Below are 20,690 nucleotides of genomic sequence, written 5' to 3'. Positions count from 1 at the left end.
AATTTAAAGTAACATTTCAATTCAAGTAACCTACATAAAGGACAACAGTAAACCACAGGAATTAGAATTAGTAAGTATAAAAAGAAATCTGACTTACGTTTCTTTTGGTTCCATATCCGAGTTCTGTAACAATGAATGGAAGCATAACATGAGACTATAAAATGCATCTGTTTTATTTTGTTTTGTTGTCTACATGTTAAAATATATTTACAGTTAATATTATCACAGTCATATCATCAGATTTCTGGTAATATTATATCTGTGTATTTAAGCTTTCATTGTAACTATAGACTTTGTATGATAAGAACTGAGTTTATTATCTTAATATCATCATCATCATCATCATCATCATCATCATTTAACGTCCGCTTTCCATGCTAGCATGGGTTGGACGGTTCAACTGGTGTCTGGGGAGCCCGAAGGCTGCACCAGGCCAGTCAGATCTGGCAGTGTTTCTACAGCTGGATGCCCTTCCTAACGCCAACCACTCCAAGAGTGTAGTGGGTGATTTTATGTGCCACCGACACAGGTGCCAGACGAGGCTGGCGAACGGCCACGCTCGGATGGTGTTTTTATGTGCCACCGACACAGGTGCCAGACAAGGCTGGCAGACAACCACGCTCGGATGGTGTTTTTATGTGCCACCGACACAGGTGCCAGACGAGGCTGGCGAACGGCCACGCTCGGATGGTGTTTTTATGTGCCACCGACACAGGTGCCAGACAAGGCTAGCAGACGACCACGCTCGGATGGTGTTTTATGTGCCACCGACACAGGTGCCAGACGAGGCTGGCGAATGGCCACGCTCAGATGGTGTTTTTATGTGCCACCGACACAGGTGCCAGACAAGGCTAGCAGACGACCACGCTCGGATGGTGTTTTTTATGTGCCACTGACACAGGTGCCAGACGAGGCTGGCGAATGGCCACGCTCGGATGGTGTTTTTATGTGCCACCGACACAGGTGCCAGACAAGGCTAGCAGACGACCACGCTCGGATGGTGTTTTTTATGTGCCACCGACACAGGAGCCAGATTAGGCTGGCGATCGGCCACGATTGGATGGTGATTGTTACGTGCCCACAGCATGGAGGCCAGTCGGGGTGGTACTGGCTACGGCCATGTTCGGATGGTATTCTTATGTGCCACCGGCACTGGTACCACAAAGATACAAATTCCATTGATGTTCATCTATTTTGTTTGATTTTGTTTGATTTTCACTTGCCTCAACAGGTCTTCACAAGTGTCACAAGAAGGAAGGTATGCACAGGTGGACTGACTACGTCCCAGGTAGGGGCCACGGGTTATGGCCTGACTAGTCTTGCCGGGTCTTCTCACGCACAGCATACTTCCATAGGTCTCAGTCTCTAGTCATTTCCTTGGTGAGACATAAAGTTCGTAGGTCGTGCTTCACCACTTCGTCCCAGGTTTTCCTGGGTCTACCTCTTCCACAGGTTCCCTCAACTGCTAGGGTGTAGCACATTTGCACACAACTATCTTCAGCCATTCTCGTCATATGACCATTCCAGCGCAGCCGTCTCTCTTGCACACCACAACTGACGCTTCTTAGGTTCAACTTTTCTCTCAAGGTACTTACACTCTGACGATTATGAACACTGACATTACACATCCATCGGAGCATACTGGCTTCATTTCTTGCGAGCTTACGCATATCCTCAGCAGTCACGGCCCATGTTTCACTACCATGTAGCATGGCTGTATGTACACATGCAACATAAAGTCTGCCTTTTACTCTGAGCGAGAGGCCTTTTGTCACCAGCAGGGGTAAGAGCTCTCTAAACTTTGCCCAGGCTATTCTTACTCTAGCAGTTACACTTTCAGCACACCCACCCCCGCTACTAACTTGGTCTCCTAGGTAGCGGAAGCTATCAATTACTTCTAGTTTGTCTCCCTGGAACGTGGTAGAAGTTGGTCTCTGCACATTTCCAGTGTTTATTTCTCCTGAGCATCTGCCACATACGAAAACTATCTTCCCAGTTAGCCTACTTTTGACATTGCTGCACCTCTTATGTGTCCATAGCTTACACTTGGTGCATCTTATAGAATTTCTACCTACACCTTTTCTACAGATCGAGCAGGGCCATCTACCTGAAGTCGTTTGTGGTTGGTCCACCTTCCTACTTATTAGGACTTTGGTTTTGGCTAGGTTGATTCTAAGGCCCTTCGATTCTAATCCTTGTTTCCACACCTGAAACTTCTCCTCCAGTTCTGATAGTGACTCAGCAATTAGAGCAAGGTCATCAGCATATAGGAGCTCCCAGGGGCATCCTGTCTTAAATTCTTCCGTTATTGCCTGGAGGACTATGATAAATAGGAGGGGGCTGAGGACTGAACCTTGGCGGACCCCAACCTCTACCCAGAATTCTTCACTGTACTCGTTGCCAACCCTCACCTTACTAGCTGCGTCTCTGTACATGGCTCGCACAGCTCTCACTAACCATTCATCTATCCCTAGTTTCCTCATTGACCACCAGATAAGGGATCGGGGGACCCTGTCAAAGGCTTTCTCTAAGTCAACAAAAGCCAGGTACAAGGGCTTACCTTTGGCTAGGTATTTCTCCTGCAGCTGTCTTACCAGGAATATAGCATCAGTAGTACTTTTCCCTGGCACGAACCCAAACTGCATATCATCTAAGCTAACTCTCTCTCTAATTAACTGGGCTATAACCCTCTCCGTAACCTTCATTACCTGATCCAGCAGCTTGATGCCCCTGTAGTTATTTGTATCTAGGGCGTCACCTTTACCTTTGTAGCAGTTGACTATTATGCTGCTACACCAGTCATTGGGTATGACTCCTTCGTGTATCACCTGGTTAACTATACGGGTGACTATGCTATAGCCGACACTACCAGATATTTTGTGCATCTCTGCAGTAATTCCTGATGGGCCTGGGGCTTTCCCTGTCTTCATGCTTCTAATTGCCTTAGCTACCACGGAACTATCAACTCGGATAGCTGGTCCCTCTGTTGGGTCAACATTCGGCAGACTCTCTTTATCCCATTCATTTTCCTCATTCAGCAACCTTTCATAGTGGCGTCTCCAAGCTTCTCTCTTTGCATCCTCATTTAGCGCAAGTGAACCATCCTCCATGCGAACACATTTCTCTCCTACCACATCACGATTCTCTCTCACACACTGTCTTGCAACACGAAATACGTCAAGTCTTTCATCCTCACAGCGCAGGACATTGGCAAATTTTCTTTTATCTGCTTCCCCTCTGGCTAGATAGACCTGTCTCCTAGCTTCCCTTCTGGCAGTCTGATACACTTCCCTGCTACCACCGTTCTTCCAGGCCTTCCAAGCCTGTTTCTTTTGTCTAATAGCCCTGTCAACAATAATGTTCCACCACCACGTTATTTTGGGTCTTAAGGGGACTTTGCACCAGCCACAGATCTGGTCAGCAGCTTTCAGCAGGTTGTCCCTCAGAAACGTCCAGTTGTCTTCTACCCCATGTGTAGCTATACCCCCTTCCACTTCGTCAAAGGCTTCAAGTAACATATCTCTAAATACTGGAATATAAAGAGAATGTTGCAAGTGAGAGGTGTCAACCACCATGTGATCAAACTGAAATATTTTACAGTAGGTTCAGTTTTTATATTGATATATCCAGTTCAGATTAATATTCTAATAGTGTTCTTGTTACAGTGAATCTCTTGCAAAAGAGTTGCATATATTGCTTCTAGAAAATGAAACTTGAAACATGGAAGGAATGGAGAAAATGAGTGTATGACAAATTCTTTGGACATCTGAGAGTAGACAGATAAGACACAAAAAACCCCAACCAGGTGGCATGCAGAAGAGAATGAGAACTGCAGAGGATGGTTGAGTTATACAGTGATTAAGATAGTGAACTGATTGGAAGTATGATGGGTATATGAGATTTATGACAGACTGATTTCAATTTCAGCTACATTTAAAATTTGAGATTTACAACCTTTTCTCTCTATTTAAAAATTTTGAAAATGTTTTGGCAGCTACATTTGACAGGATGAACAGCCACAAAAAGGCTTTCACTTTGGCTCATCAGGCATTAAATATTATTAGTTCCGTCATATTTCTGGTACTGAATCTTTGGCTTTATTTCTGTTACTTTCGCAGTCATACCATCTGGTAATTCCTTCCAAATCTTCTGTCAACTTCAATTAGGACACACAAAATATAAGAACTATTTTAAAAATGAAATTGTAGCCAGTCAAGCAGATAGAAATAGCAAGCAATCCTTCTCAAGTCACACGTGATCATCATAAATAAGAACAGGCACATTGGATAATGTAGTCCTAGATATACTGTCTGAATAAGACAATACAGTCATGGCTGTAACATTGACAATAAGTTTGTTTGATTAATGGACTGATTCACCATTATGTTCAACTAAAATAATGAAGAAGACATTGAAAGTGAGAGGTGACAACTAGTTCAATGGAGAACATAAATTATTAAATTAAAAGATATAGACTAAGAGAGAGACTTCCTGTTGCTCTGAATTATAGTTGACTATTTTGATAATAAGACCAATATCATTCATACTGCTATGTAATCAAATAATTCTATGGCAGCAGTGAGCCTAATTATAGCAAGTCAAGATCAAGAGATAAAAACAAACAATATGAGAAAATACGTGTATAGGGAGAAGGTATCAGGAAATGTAGTCTGTGGAACATGGAATGAGACAGTGACACACAATTCTGCATAATGTCCCAAGTTGGCACAGGGAGAATATAAGAAATGGAGGCATGACAAAGTTGTGAAAGTTTGACACTGGAAGCTTTGTCAGAAATGGGGATTTGAGCTGGAGGGAGTTGGCATTACCAAAAGAGGGCTGGAGTTAGAGAAATGCAAAATGCTATGGGATTTTTCTATTCAAATGAACAAGAATCTGGAACATAAAAGATCAGATACAAAATATAAAAATACTAGATAAAGAAAAATGAAGAACTGTAAAGAAAGCAGATGGAAAAATACAATCCTTTGAAATATGAAATTGCAAGAAAACTGTAATGGTGCATGAAAATTGTAAAGTTTGAAGGAGATTGGAAAAGATTGTCTTGGAGAGCTTCTACAGAAAGTTTGCCTGCTTCACACATAAGTTCTACCTGGAATAAGAATGAATCTGAGTCAAATCATAATCAATAATTATTATAATATTAATGATTTTAAATTTTTACCACAAGGGCAGCTCGTGAGAGGGGATTAAATCAATTAGATTGATTCCAGTGCATAACTGGTACTTATTTAATCAACCCAAAAAGATGAAAGGCCAAGTCGACCTCGGAATAATAATGATAATAATAATATATCTAAGGATATTGGTAATTATAAGCAATGATATTAAGAATATTGATAATGGTAAGCTATGACAGTAATAAAGTAACAAATATTACCTGTTCCTCGGAATCAAACTTTATCAGAAATAGAAACAATGGACACAATATACAGAGCAGCAACTGAAAGAAGAATAAAGAAAAAAATAGGAAACTGTTATTACGTTATGGTCATACATATGAACTATTTCAGGCACAAAGGAAGTAGTCCTTACTTCTGTTAGTGTTAAGTATCCAATACATATGTGTGTGTGTTAAGGATTCAAAGAAATCAAGTACTTAAATGATATGCACCAGGTAGGGTCAAAATTAAACTTGTAAACAACACCTTTATTTGAATAGATACCAAAATACATTGAGTGAAAAATTCAGGTTCTGTCTACAGAGAATTTAAATATTATGAGTCTTCTAATAACCTATGGGCTAATCAAAAAGTGTACATTGTAATGGTCATACATAATTTGGTATACATCAGAATATCCAACAGGTCAGGATTCCAGTAAGATGTATTATGAGCAAATAAATGAATAAGATAAAGATGAATATACGTCACTTCATTACAGCTGTTTCCAGTGGATTTCTTTAATAGATTAACGAGTACATTACATCATAACTAAGAAAAATCATCTTCATCAGATGATACATAAATTTCAAAACAATATAAGAACAGCACTTTACCACGGTGGTCCAGCCGAAGGTGGCTTGGAATGGGTGTAACAGCAAAGCCGGTGTAGGTGCAGTTACCTCTCATGATGGTGGCTATCTAAATAGCCCACCACTAGGTGGCACAGTATGTAACTCAGTGGTTATGGCACTTAATCCTTTCTCTTTGTCATTGCAATCAGCAGTTTGTGAGGACATGTTCTTCTTTAGCTCTTGCATAAGGCACGCAACAGCTAATAGACATTGAGCAGTTATGATGTCGGATAGACAGAAGCTGAACATGGCCTTTCACTTGTAGATACCTTTTGTGATTTATTCAACTTGTATATATTTGTGACCTGGAGTTAAAAAATTTAAAAGCTACAGTTTAGTTCTGTGGATATTCGTTGTACAGTCTCCTTTCTTTGAATTACATCTATTCCAGCTTTCTGAACAGAGTTGTTATTAGATGGTTTCACTACGTGAGTCCACAACCATCTATACCACATGATTCATATAAGTTATACACATTTAAAGTATATATGTAACTGAAATCATAAAAAAGTATGTTATGTGGTATATGTGAACTGTATAATATATGAAAACTAATGAATACATAAACTGTATGCTGCATCTAATCTATATACATGTCGCCTGTATGGTAAATGTAAAACTATAATATACAAATATAAACTATTCAATGTGTGTAACACATGATACAAGCAATAATGCAACTGTCTAAGAATATATACCAAGTGTAGAATATTTTACATTAAAAATATATGATACATGTAAAAAAAATTCTGCTGAAGAAACTGTCCAATACTGGAGTCCGTGGAAAGCTGCTGTAAAGCATTTCCTGATGAACAGAATCCAACATGTTGTGTTCGAGGGAATCTGATCAAGCTCAGCCAAAGTCAGTAGTGGTGTCCCACAAGGTACTGTGTTGGGCCCACTCCTCTTCATTATCTACATCAATGACATAGCAGATGTCATCAAACATTCTACATCAAAAACCGTTGCAGTTGATTCCAAACTCCAGAAGGCCATAAATGGTATGGGAGACCAAACATGCCTTCAGTCAAATCTGTTTACTGTTGTCTAACAGGTCGAAAAGAACAATATGCTTCTAAATGAAGATAAGTTTAATTTGATCCACTTTGGAAAAAGAAGATACTATGAAACTACCATATGCCCTTCTTTCAGGTGACTCCCTAGTGTCATCCAGCAATACCAGAGACCTAGGAGTAATTGTTGATAACAATCTAAGCTGAAGTTCCCATGTAAACAGCAAGGTTGACTTGGCCTGCAAGATGTGCTCTTGGATTCTGAGAACTTTCTGGTCTAGAGATGCCCACACCATCATCCTTCTCTACTCTACTTTTGTCCAATCTCACCTTGAATACTGTTGCCCACTGTGGACTTCTCATATGAAGCAACTCATTATGAAAGTGGAAGCACTCCAGAGGCCGATAACAAGAAAGACAGACAGTATGACAGGCATTAACTATTAACTCAATCTCTACTCTCTCCAATGCTACCGGAAGTGCTATATCATCTGTGTGATGTGGAAAATATTTCATCAATATTTCCCAAATGATGTAGACATCAGTTTTAATATCCACCCAAAACTTGGCCTCCATGCTCGCTGCTCACTACAAAACTCGAACTTAGGACACATAACAACATTATGACACAACTACTTTACCTCAACTGGACAAATTTCTTCCAAAAATCCCAGACCAACCTCCTACACTCAGATAATAACTCTTTGCTAGTGTGGGCTATTGTGCCCCATATATTACTAAATGGCCTCACCAACTAGTGCTATTAAGTTAGACATGGCCTGGGCCTATATTGGCCAAAACTTATCAAAGTTATCAAAGTTATAATATACAAATGACACACGTAAGCTTTATCATGTATGAGAAGATAGTTTTAATTACCTACCTTCCAAATGCTGTTCGTTTTATTTATTTGTTTCATCCAAATTTTGGTCAAAACAGACTGACAGGCATCATGAGCCATAAATTTCTCATTGTTAAGATCAAATGCTATTTGCATATTTGAAGAATTGTTCCACATTTTCTGCTGTAGTAGTAGTAAATCTAATGTCTGTTTTTCATCTGTATACAAGCATTCATCCAAAATTCCAATGGCATGATTTTCATAATTACTAAGATTAATAGAAAGTAGGTAATTGACACAAATTAAATATTTATCAACCAATTTATCATCAATATTGATTGATTGGAGAAAGACTTAAATACATACTAAGCTGCCACAATAATTTTTCATCTTTAAATGAAATAGCATATACGAGGGATGTTCAATAAGTAATGCCTCTGACCCACTTGCAGTTGTTTGATCTAGCTGAAATTTTGCATGTGCCATCATTTATATATCTATAGAGGAGGTGGCAAATTACAGCTCTGAATTAATTGTGGTTTCTGATTTACAGGTGTTTGAACCGAGTCAAGTGTGAAATGAAGCCTGTTGAGTGTCGAGCAGTGATCCGCTTTTTATATTTGAAAGGACGCACACCACGGGAGACTTTTGATGAAATGAAAGTGACTTATGGTGATGATGCCCCCTCATATGATCTTGTAAAACGCTGGCATCGTGAATTCAAACATGGTCGGAATTCTGTGGAAACAGCTCCCAGATCTGGTCGCCCCCTTCTGCCATTGATGAGGCATCTGTCCGTCAATTCGAGGCTGCCATTTTGGAAGATCGACGCATAATTATTCACCAAATAGCCCACGAGGTCAAGATTAGTACCGAGTCTGTGGAAACTATCATTCATGACCATTTGCATATGCAAAAGGTGTCTTCCAGATGGATTCCCAGGTTGCTCACGCCTTTCCAGAAGCAAGAACGTGTCGAGTGCTCGAGGGTGAATTTGGAGGTGTGCCAAGAAGATGAGTCAAAATTTTTCAAATGACTGATTACACAGGATGAAACCTGAGTCCATCACGATGATCCAGAGACCAAAGCCCAGTCAATGCAGTGGAAGTACCATGACTCTCCCCCTCCAAAGAAGGCAAGGGTGCAGCCCTCCGCTGACAAGGTCATGCTCACAGTCTTCTGGGACCAGGACGGAGTAGTGATGACAGATTTCCTGGCAAAGGATACCACAATTGCAGGAGCCTATTATGCTTCACTTTTGAGGAAATTAAGAGAAGTTATCAAAATCAAGAGGCGGGGCAAGATCAGCAAAGGCATCCTCCTCCTGCAGGACAACGCTCCGGTCCACAACTCGCTTGTCGCCAGATCAGAAACACAGGCGTATGGCTATGAACTCCTCCCCACCCCCCCTACTTTCCTGACCTTGCACCCTCTGATTTTCACCTCTTCCCAATCATGAAGTTGTTTTTGAAAGGAAAGCGTTTCCCAGATGATGCAGCCTTGATTTCTGAAGTCACGTTGAGGTTGGAGGACCAAGCTGGGTTCTTCTACAAAAACGGTCTCCAGAGCCGCATCAAACGATGGGAGAAATGCGTAACTCTGGGTGGTTCCTATGTAGAACAAGACTAATAACTGTGCCAAGTTTCGTTGCTCTAATGCTATGGGAAGTGGGTCAGGGGCATTACTTATTGAACGCCCCTCGTACATACATACATACATACATACATACATACTTACATACATACATACATGCATACATGAATACATACATACATACATATTTATATATACTCACTCAGCCTGTTCTTGAAGTTGCGTACTTGTGCCATATTCTTTACACTTCCCTTTCAGTGATTTGAGCAAATTATTCGCAATTAGAGCAGATGATAAAGCGCCCTAGTAAAATGACAATTGTATCAAAATACTAAATGTGAACACATTTAATCACAATAAACATAAGACAGATTAAATTAAGAGACACTAGAAAATATAAAAAAATATTTTACTATTTATTGTCTAATTATGACTTTTAACATTCTATACTATATGTGGTTTGCTCCGTATTTGTCCAATACTGGTATTAAGAGAGATGATTTTTAGAAATAGCACTTTGTTGTATTCAGTTTCAAATTCTGCCAAAGTTTCATAAGTCATACCATACCATACCACTGCAAATGAATAGCCTTGTGCTCATATAAAAAATCCTGGTGAATTTACTTAACCTTGATCAATATGACTTTAGTTGTGAAATGACATTAATATCTTCTGCCATCTAATTTTTGATTTTAGTAATATAGTTTAAAAGGATTAATAGTTAAACAATAGAAGACCTGCACATAACTAAGTCAATAAAATGTCAGCTCAGCAGCTGAAAAGTTGTTAGTACAAGAACTATACAGACTTTGTGGTCAAAGGCTTGACTGTCTCTGGGTCAACTTTAATCTGAATCTAAATAAAAGTACTATGGTGGAGTTATAACTTGTAAGAAGTAGATGTACTGTAAATTTAATAAGTATGTTGTTATCTTGGAGTGCTGTGTTTAACTCCTCCTTTGAAACTGAAGAATTTTATGAGGTATCAGTCCAATGTTTCAACCTCATAAAAGAGTTATGATTATCTCAGTAAACCTCAATTGTATTATTGTTCTGCTTACAGACGACAAGTGATGTCTCATATCTAATAATCACTCCTACATAAAATTAATCTAATACTGCTTAGTAATTGCCACCCTTAGCTCTTCAAATGGTGGTGGTGGTAGTAGTAGTAGTAGTAGCAGCAGCAGCAGTAGTAGTAGTAGCAGCAGCAGCAGCAGCAGCAGTAGTAGTAGTAGTAGTTAGATAATGTATGCATACTTATTAGTGTTTGTAAATGAACTTAGTTACTCTGTATAATTATGTTTGTTGTATTAACAATAAAAATTAGGATCTAATCTACCACAAGAGTCAATAAAGAAATTAGATCTTCGATAAGTACAAATTCTTGTTGAAGGAAGAGGTGTATATTTAATTTCATTTAACTGATACATAACAAATATTTGTTTTATCAACCTTAGTCAAATGGAATGCAAAGTAGAACTTCAAACTTGGAATGGACAAAGATTTAACTAGAAACTATAATATATGTTATTCAGTGGTCAACTGACTTGGCCATTTTCTCTTACAGTATTTTCTCCTTAAAGAATGACATAGACTAGAAACTGTTGAGTTTGGTGTTCTACTCTCTTGGTGATCTCAGCTGTCTTTGAAATAACTTTTGTCTAAAGAAGAAGCTGCTTGAAGTGTAAGGTATCTATCAGGTACTTTACTAACTTCAACATCTCAGCTATCTTTCCAATAATATCTTCCAAAGGAAGAAGCTTCCTTGATTTAGTAGTATGTAGTTTGATGCTCTCTCAAAATAATAAATATGTAAATTAAGATTTTATACTCTACTGTGATCCAGTAATTCCTCAGAAGAAAAAAATTAGGGCAACAACGTAGCAGGAATGGTAAGGTGCCAAGCTAAATGCTTTACAATATTTTAGCTTTATTACTTTACAGTTTGTGTTGAAGAACCATTACTCCTAATTAGTTAAATATCAGTAAGGCACACATGGATGGTTAAGTGACTATACTTATTCTCTGAAAATATTTGCCCTGTGTCTAGAAAAATAAGTTATTTATGCAGCTCTTAGAACAATGTAACTTACCATGCCTTCTTTCCAAAATAGAGAAGCCATTTCTTTTCTGTTCAAAAATAATGCCCATAGGAACAATTTTGTTTCAAAGCAAAATTTTACTGAAATAAGAAGCAGACAAGTAACAAATGTGATGCAATTAGTTCAGATGCTAAGAAAAAAAAACCCCCAGAAAATTGAAGGAAATTGTTATAGTCGTTATCAGACTAAGGTTTTATTCACTGTTCTGATATTTTCCAAATTTGACTATTTTCTGAACTCCTCTGAAGCAAAACAAAAAGGAAAAAATCTAGAAAATTAACTTCAGAAATATTTGACTTAGTTATTACGATCACATTCTACAATTTCTGCTAAGTCATTGCATTAATATTGGTTTCAAATTTTGGCACAATGCCAGCAATTCCATGGGGTGAAGATAAATCAATTACATCAACTTCAGTGATCAACTGGTACTTATTTTATAAACCCAAAAGGAAGAAAGACAAAGTCAACCTCAGTGGAAATGCTGCTAAGTATTTTGCCAAGCATACTAACGATTCTGCCAGGTTGCCTCTTTAAGTCAATGCATTACTTTTAATAATAAACTATATATTTATTAGATTATCACAATCTTTGATTAGAGGAGACAGCCAATTGAATTGACTCCATTAAAAGGAAAAACAAAGATGATACCAGAATGATATGAAATAGGAACATTAAATACCACAAGGTATTCACTTTAGGATAGGGATCATTATACTAAACCACCCTTAGAGGAAAACAAATGGATTATGTGATGTTTATACCAAAAAGTGTCATAGAGTTTACTGGCCTCAATCAAATTTTGAAATAGCACCACCATTTTATTCACTGCAGTATTATTTCTTTTTGCACAGTGCCTTCCATAATAATAATCCTTTCTACTATAGGCACAAAGCCTGAAATTTATGGGAAGGAGGATAGTCGATTTCATCAACCCCGGTATTAGACTGGTACTGGTACTTAATTTATTGACCCCAAAAGGATGAAAGGCAAAGTTGACCTCAGAATATGAAGACAGACAACATACTGCTAAGCATTTCACCCAGCATGCTAATGAACCTGCCAGCTCACCACTTTAATAATGATAATAATAATAATAATGATAATGATGATGATGATGATGATGATGATGATGATGATGATGATGATGATGATGAATGCCCTGATGCAGTACCAGGCAGTGGCTCTCATGGCTTCTGATCTTAACTGATTGGAAGTGTTATCATGTACATTGTTTTGTCTTGGTATAAAAGATGAGCTACAGCAAATATTCTGCTCAATACCACAGATTTGCTTGTCAGTTGTTTGACCTTAACCAGTTGAGCATGTCCCTTAGTGGCTGACGATATGTGCATCTCTGATCACGAGCAGAAGTAGTGGGGGAGCATCATAGCCATGTGTTGAGAGGTATTGTTGGGGGTTTGAATAATTCACCTCTGGAAACATGGGTGGTTCTTTCAACATCCTTAAACAACCCTTATTCAGGGACCTTTTGAGCGGGATGGGCTACTCAACCTGAAGAAAATTCTAACTGGGCCCCACCTGCAAGGTCATGTGCTGTTTATCTTGATATGAGATCACCATGTCGCGCACATATGGTTGTGATGCATGTGCCTGGTGTACCATTATCAGACGGGTAGTCATGATGGGTATATTGGGCTTTGTATATTTTACCCCAGTGTCACTTTGATGGCATGCACTGCTCTCTCACTCAATAATAATAATAATAATAATAACAATAATAATAATAAAAATAATAATAATAGTGATAATAATAATAATAGTGATAATAATAATAATAGTGATAATAATAATAATAGTGATAATAATAATAATAGTGATAATAATAATAATAATAATAATAATAATAATCATAATAATCATAATAATCATAATAATAATTATAATAATAAATGCCCTGATGCAGTACCAGGCAGTGGCTCTCATGGCTTCTGATCTTAACTGATTGGAAGTGTTATCATGTACATTGTTTTGTTTTGGTATAAAAGATGGGCTACAGCAAATATTCTGCTCAATACCACAGATTTGCTTGTCAGTTGTTTGACCTTAACCAGTTGAGCATGTCCCTTAGTGGCTGACGATATGTGCATCTCTGATCACGAGCAGAAGTAGTGGGGGAGCATCATAGCCATGTGTTGAGAGGGATTCTTTGGGGTTTGGATAATTCACCTTTGGAAACATAGGTGTTTCGTTTAACATCCTTAAACAACCCTTATTCAGGGACCTTTGGAGCAGGATCGGCTACTCGACCTGAAGAAAATTCTAACTGGGCCCCACCTGCAAGGTCATCTGCTGTTTATCTTGATATGAAATCACCATGTTGCACACATATGGTTGTGATGCATGTGCCTAGTGTACCCTTATCAGACGGGTAGTCATGATGGGTATACTGGGTTTTGTATATTTTACCCCAGTGTCACTTTGATGGCATGCACTGCTCTCTCTCTCAATAATAATAGTAATAATAATAATCCTTTCTACTCTAGGCACAAGGCCTGAAACTTGGAGGGAGGAGACCAGTCACTTACATTGACCCTAGTGTTTCACTGGTACTTAATTTATTGATCCCAAAAGGATGAAAGGCAAAGTTGATCTTGGTGGAATTTGATCTCAGAACATGACAGGCAAAATACTGCTAAGCATTTTGTCCAGCATGCTAACGATTCTGCCAGCTTACTGCCTCCAATAATAATAATAATAACAATAATAATAATAATAATAACAAGAGCACTCAGAGAGCATAAACCTCCACCAAATCAACACCAACATCCTCTCATTGTTTAGCCAGAGATGATTTTTAAAATGAGAATATCTGAAATAAACTTGACTGCTCTCACAAACAGGAATACTAAAAATGAACCCAGTTGCTCTCAAAAATTAAATAAAAAAAACAGGAAAAATAATACAGAATCCTTGTCTGGTTCTGGATCAATCCCAAAATCTAATCAATTTGTGCCAGTCACAGGGTCAAACATCCCTGAAAGTTTCATTCAAATCCATCAAGCGATTCTTGAGATATCTTGTCCATGGACAAACAAACAAACACAACTGAAACAATACCTCCACCTTCACTAAAGTGGAGGTAATAAAAATAATAATAATAATATTAATGATAATAATAATAATGGTTTCAAAATTTGCCACAAGGGCAGTAGTTTTGAGGGAGGGGATAAGTTGATTATATTGACCTCAGTGCTCAACTAGTACTTATTTTATCAACCCCTCAAAAAAACCATGCCAAATTGGACTGGAGTCTGATGCAGCCTTCCATTTTACCAGCCCTGTTCAAACTGTCAAACCCATGCCAGAAATGATGATGATGATACACCTTGAAAAACAGCTGCAAGAAAGGTAAGACCTATTCATTGTACAACAACATGAGTCAAGTGAATTCTATCTGTAATCATAACAGAAATATTATGATTTACATGGATGGTGAGCTGTGTAGAGATTCCCATTTAGTTTATGCAACAGAATGCACCAAATGCAACTTGGTTTATGTTGGTTGTACAACAGAACAATTAAACAAAATATTCTGTGTGCAGAAATATGACATTAGGCACAATAACAGTAGTTTGAACAGCTGGAATTTAGAAAAAAGATTTGAAAGTGCAAATTCTCAGGTAATATTCAGAATCTGCTACACTTTCAGTATTCAAAATGCACGAGGGATAAATAAAATGACATTAGAATTTCATCATATTTGCACAAAACTGTTTGATTAAATATATTTCTTTATCCATTACATTTTTCTCTTTCTTTTTCTTTTAGCCAGTTGTAAGCTTGAAGATTGAAGACAGATGATATCACTCCATCAACATGGAAACGCTGGTTTCCTCATTCAAATTTTGGTTTTAACATCTAATGCAATTGCGTTGCACTCTTATTGTCTATTTACCTTTGTGAAGAGTTACATCAATCCTTTTGAAATTATAACAACAACAACAATAATGATAATCCTTTCTACTATAGACACAAGGCCTAAAAATGGGTGGGGAAGGGGGACCAGTCGATTAAATTGACACCAGTGCATAACTGGTACTTAATTTATCAGCCCTAAAAGGATAAAAGGCAAAGTCAATCCCAGCAACATTTGAACTCTGAACATTAAAGCAGACAAAATACTGATCAGCATTTTGCCCAGTTTGCTGACGATTCTGCCAGCTCTCTGCCTACAATAATAACAACAACAACAACAACAATAATTAGTTAGCATAGTAATGATTGAAAATGGCATTGATCCACTTCTCAAATGAACTCAATAACACCAGGTATGGTTCAAAGTTTATAGTACTACAATAAACCATCTGTTTGATATGAACGATCTGAAGCTGTTTGCTATAAATGACGAAGAGCTAGTAGGGTTGCTAACAGCCGTTAAGGAGTTCAGCAATGACATTGGGATGGATTTTGGCCTTGATAAGTGTGTTAAATCAACTTTTGTAAGTGGCAAGTTCAGGCAAACAGTTTCCATTAAATTAGATACCGACACTACCATCAAGGAGCTTGACCCACAAGAAAATTACAAATACTTGGGATAAATGAAGGAGATGGTATACAACATGCTACTATGAAAGAAAAAACTAAGGAAGGAGTATTACAGGAGAATAAGACACAAACTAAAAACTGAACTCAACTCCAAAATTTGCATCATAGCCATTAACACCCTGGCACTTCTAGTGGTCCATTACAGCTTTAAGATCATTAACTGGAATCTTACAGAGCTCCAATGCCTGGACAGGAAAAAAAGAAAACTACTAACAACTAAGAAAATGCATCGTCCAAAAGCAGATGTTGTTTGTCTGTACCTACCTAGAAGTAATGAAATGAAGAGAAATCATGCAGTTAGAACTGCACAATGGACTGGATGCTGCAGCTTGTGTGCAAACATGAAAGTAGCAAAACATCACATTCTGTTGTCAAGGAAGCTTGAAAATTTACGAAGGAACTTGGCATTAATCCTGAATTAGTTGAAGAACCTTAAAACACTGCTACCAAACAAGCAAAACAAATTGGGCAGACTACAAAAACGAATGGACAGAAACAAAACGAGGAGCAGTGGAGTTAGAAGCCTCTGCTATATACTTCTACATACTTAGAAGTCAAAATACTGATGTAGATCAAACAACAACCCATCAGTGGCTGAGAAGTTCAGGAATGAAAGCAAAGACCCAAGGTTTCATATTCACGGCACAAGAACAATGATTGCTTACAAAAAAATTTCCAGGCTAAGTTTTTTCAAAACGTTTCTGACTATAAATGCAGTTTCTGTGACACATTTGCTGAAACAATAGACCATCTTGTCTCAAGATGTTCTGAGCTGACACCAAACGAATACAAAAATACAAAAATGATCATGATTTACAGTGGAAAATATGTAAACACTACAAAATCAGCACTCCTGCTTGCTGGTATGAACATCATCCTAAGCCAGTCGTTGAAGGTAAAAATATCGCTATCCTCTGGGATTTTCCAGTCAACACTGACAGAATGATCCAGATTAATCAATGAGACATAGTCATTAAAGACAGGGAAGAAAATACTTTTTGACTAATAGATGTAAGTGTTCCCAATGATACGAAAATATATGTAAAGGTATAGGGTAAATTAAGTAAATATAAAGACCTAGAAATTGAAATACAGATGTGGCATCTTAAAGCAAGAACTGTTTCTGTTATTCTTTTCTACTCTAGGTACAGGGCCCCAAATTGTTTTGGGTGAGAGGGCAGTTGACTAGCAACTGGTACTTTAATTTATCAACTCCAAAAGATGAAAGGTAAAGTTAACCTCGGTGGAATTTGAACTCAGAACGTAAAGACAGACGAAATACTGCTATGTATTTCATCTGGCATGCTAACATTTCTGCCAGCTCACTGCCTTAGAACTATTCCTGCTATTGTAGGTGCCCTAGGTATGATAAAAAATCGATATTTAAATGTTTCTGTTGTATTACATGTAGATATTTTGCAACTGCCCCTGCCACTTCTCCTACCCAAGCTTTCAATCATATGAAACATCTTTCATCCTTCACTTGCCCAAGGATGCTGCATGTGTCTTTGCAGGTGACTGTAACAAATGTGCAAATTAAAAGTAAATAGCAATAAAATTGATAATAATATTAGTACTTAACCTTCTTCTTGATGGATGTTTTTCAAGAATTTATTTAAAAATTCTTCACAAGTATCTGTTAGGTATGTATTTAGCTGAAAAATTCAAAAGAACATCATAGGTATGTGTTATCATTTCAAGCTGGTATGATTTAGATTAGAATTTATGACTAATTAGTATACTGGGCATTGATATTAATTTAATATGCAGAAATCATTCATTCAGTCTATCAATCTATCAACACCCTTAGCTCTGCTTCCCTCTCATGTTCTCAAGTTGGCTACATATTTCTTGCACTATCTCTTAAATTAACCCTTGCCTTTATATTCTCATTGCAGCCAATCAGTTTCACACCATGAGTTGAGGAAAACCTCACTGCTAATCCTCAGAAAAAACTGGAAGGAATGATGGGTATATATATATCTAATCTAATCATTAAACCACACCTGATTAGGGTTTCTTTGTAATATGGAGCTACAACATGAAAAATCTCATTTGAAAATATGTTGGTGATTCCTCAGCTAACATCTTGACCAAGTTCCTGAAACTATGGCTGGATGGCAGAAACCAATATTAATATATGGAAGCTTCTCATTCAATTTCTAAGAGGGTCTATAGGTACCATTGTGGTAGTCTAATGTGACATGCTGGAAATTAACCACTTTCATAACTGTTTCTATTGTGATCTTGAGCCCAAGAGAATTAAGGATATGGTTTACATTTTTTAAGCCTGTAGCAGAAGCATGATCACTCTGGAACTTTAACTGCCCACATTGTAGCTTTTTACTTTTAACTACCCAGTGATGGTTGGATCCATCTAGTTTTGCTTCAACTGTTCACCCCTTTAACGTGATGTACTAGACTAGTGTCTGTTCATCAGCTATGAAGTAAGAAGTTTTGGTTTGCTAAAGGAGGAGAATTTTGCTATGAGTGACCTGGGACTTTGATGTGAGAACAGTTTGATTTCACTTTACAGTTCTGAACTTGAACAGAATTCAAACCAGAATCTTTGACATTATGCTTCACATCTTACCAAAATTTGAATAGAATTGTAGCCTGAATATCTGTGAAGCTATTCTTCAGGTTTCTTAACCTTTATATCTTCATTTTTATGAGCATTTAAATCTATATAATATTTTGGCAATTATTAATGTTTGCTGTACCTGATTTTAGCAATAGTAATAAATATTTCCATGTGGTCAATTTCAAATTGTCCTTGAATTTGCATATTATTATGCATCTTGAATCCATTAATCAGAGGACATAATATATCAAACCTAAAAACCACAATTCATACAACCACATACATTCATTATCATTATATGCCTATTGAGTGCATGATTGTTTATTCTTCTCAGTTATGACAAAGCATTTTGTCACTATGGAGGCCAAAGCATATGTACAATAAAAAGATCCTACAAAGTCATCTGCATCAGCACTGTCTAATGTTCCTATCACAATATTGAAGGTACCTTTTAGGTTGGTCCACTTACGTAAGGTCAAACCCTTTTGAAAAACAAGGTTCTCCTGGTTAGCATGATGCTGATTGACCTTTTCTTTCTCCTTTGAATTTTGCCAGGTTTTTTACAACTACCTGAATGGTTACTATATACAGGAAAAATTTTATATTCCTTTTTACTTTGAAATGTTAGCTCGGGGTCGTCTTGGAAACAAGGCTACCTGTTAAATGACATGCAGTCACAGAATGTGCATATCGTAGCCATCAATGAGACCAGACTCCACAACCCACAGGCCCTCCAGCACATGTTTGGCAGACAATTCAACATTTATTTTTCTTCATATCTGCCAAGAATGGGTAGAGGTAGTACCATGGTGCTTTTTCAGAAGAGTCTGGGCTTCAAAGTAAGAGCAATAGTCAAAGACTCGGAAGGTAGGCTTGTCATCTCGGATGTCGATGGCAGTAATGGGTGTGCTTTTCCACTGATAACAGTTTATGCATCACCTCTTAACAGGTCAGATGGATTTCTTTTGATGTCTAGAAGTTTTCCTGGGAACGTCTTGACCTTTTCTTTTAGTGGGGATTCGGAATGCTACGTTGGAAATGCATCTAGACTACATGAGTAGAGATAGGATAGGAGGAGATGTAAATGTCTCAAAGACCTGCTCAGCAGTTTCCAACTGTCTGACAGGTACCGACTGGACCGCTCAAATGTGCCAATTTGGACATGGAGCAACTGCGTCGGTTCATCAAAACCTTATTTAGACAGAGTATTCTGTAGGACAGTGGATAGGGATAGTATAGGTTGTCCACAATTTCATATAGTCAGCTACACAGATCATAAATTTGTCCCTTTTATGCTTGATTCAGATAAGAATCATAGGCAGGGTGCCTATTACTGGAAACTAAATGTGTCATTCACGGCACTCCAGACTTACAGAGACGGGACTAGCACATTAGTTAAGAGGGCATCATCAACAATAGATGGTGGTATGCCCTAACAAAAGCAATTAATGCAGAATCGGTTAGGTATAGTAAGGTTCTAGTGATAGATTGAAATAGGAGGAGACCTTGTTAAGAAATTAGAAAAGGCACTTAGAACAAGCATAGCTTCCAATGTGTTGGCGCTGAGGTTGGCCCTTGACCAACACTTCAATGCTAAACACAAAGGATGCAGTGTCAGAGCTAGGATGTTTGCTCTGAGAAACAAAGGAATTGGAGCTGCCCGAGAGGACTAAGTGGTGGAGGTGCAACAAGGCAACAAAGTCACCATTAGGTCTTTTACAGATGAACAGGGGCGTATATTATTCGAGCCTGAAAGGATGTGTGAGGCATTTCAACAGCACTCTGCCAGACGGATTGGGATTACTGGTGGGTCAGAATGCAGGATGGACTTTAGTGCCTGACTGCATGACCTGCCACAACTCTCAGCAAGACAGGTGGAGAGTTGTGAAAGAACAATCGCAGCCGTGGACATATGGGATGCAATGGCAGGATGCACAGGAGACAAGTCT

At 38.0% G+C, this 20,690-nt stretch overlaps 1 protein-coding gene across 5 annotated transcripts in view; it reads right to left on the bottom strand.

The window, feature by feature from the left end:
• Positions 1–20,690, bottom strand: part of LOC115221048 (transient receptor potential cation channel subfamily M member 2-like) — a 706,843-nt gene that overhangs the window by 512,703 nt on the left and 173,450 nt on the right. For 4 of the 5 annotated variants that reach the window (XM_036510357.1, XM_036510358.1, XM_036510360.1 and 1 more), the window contains 6 exons: positions 17,740–17,812; positions 11,580–11,668; positions 9,687–9,787; positions 7,934–8,159; positions 5,402–5,464; positions 98–123 (listed from right to left, as the gene is read on the bottom strand). In XM_036510357.1, coding sequence (XP_036366250.1) covers positions 98–123; positions 5,402–5,464; positions 7,934–8,159; positions 9,687–9,787; positions 11,580–11,668; positions 17,740–17,812 — 578 coding nt within the window. The remainder of the gene's footprint in view (positions 1–97; positions 124–5,401; positions 5,465–7,933; positions 8,160–9,686; positions 9,788–11,579; positions 11,669–17,739; positions 17,813–20,690) is intronic. The other variant, XM_036510359.1, reaches the window with a different exon arrangement.

Source organism: Octopus sinensis, linkage group LG17 (assembly GCF_006345805.1).
Source record: "Octopus sinensis linkage group LG17, ASM634580v1, whole genome shotgun sequence".
In the NCBI taxonomy this organism is placed as follows: domain Eukaryota; kingdom Metazoa; phylum Mollusca; class Cephalopoda; order Octopoda; family Octopodidae; genus Octopus; species Octopus sinensis.
The sequence above is the reverse complement of the archived record's forward strand: the minus strand, read 5'-3'. Positions and strand labels throughout refer to the sequence as shown.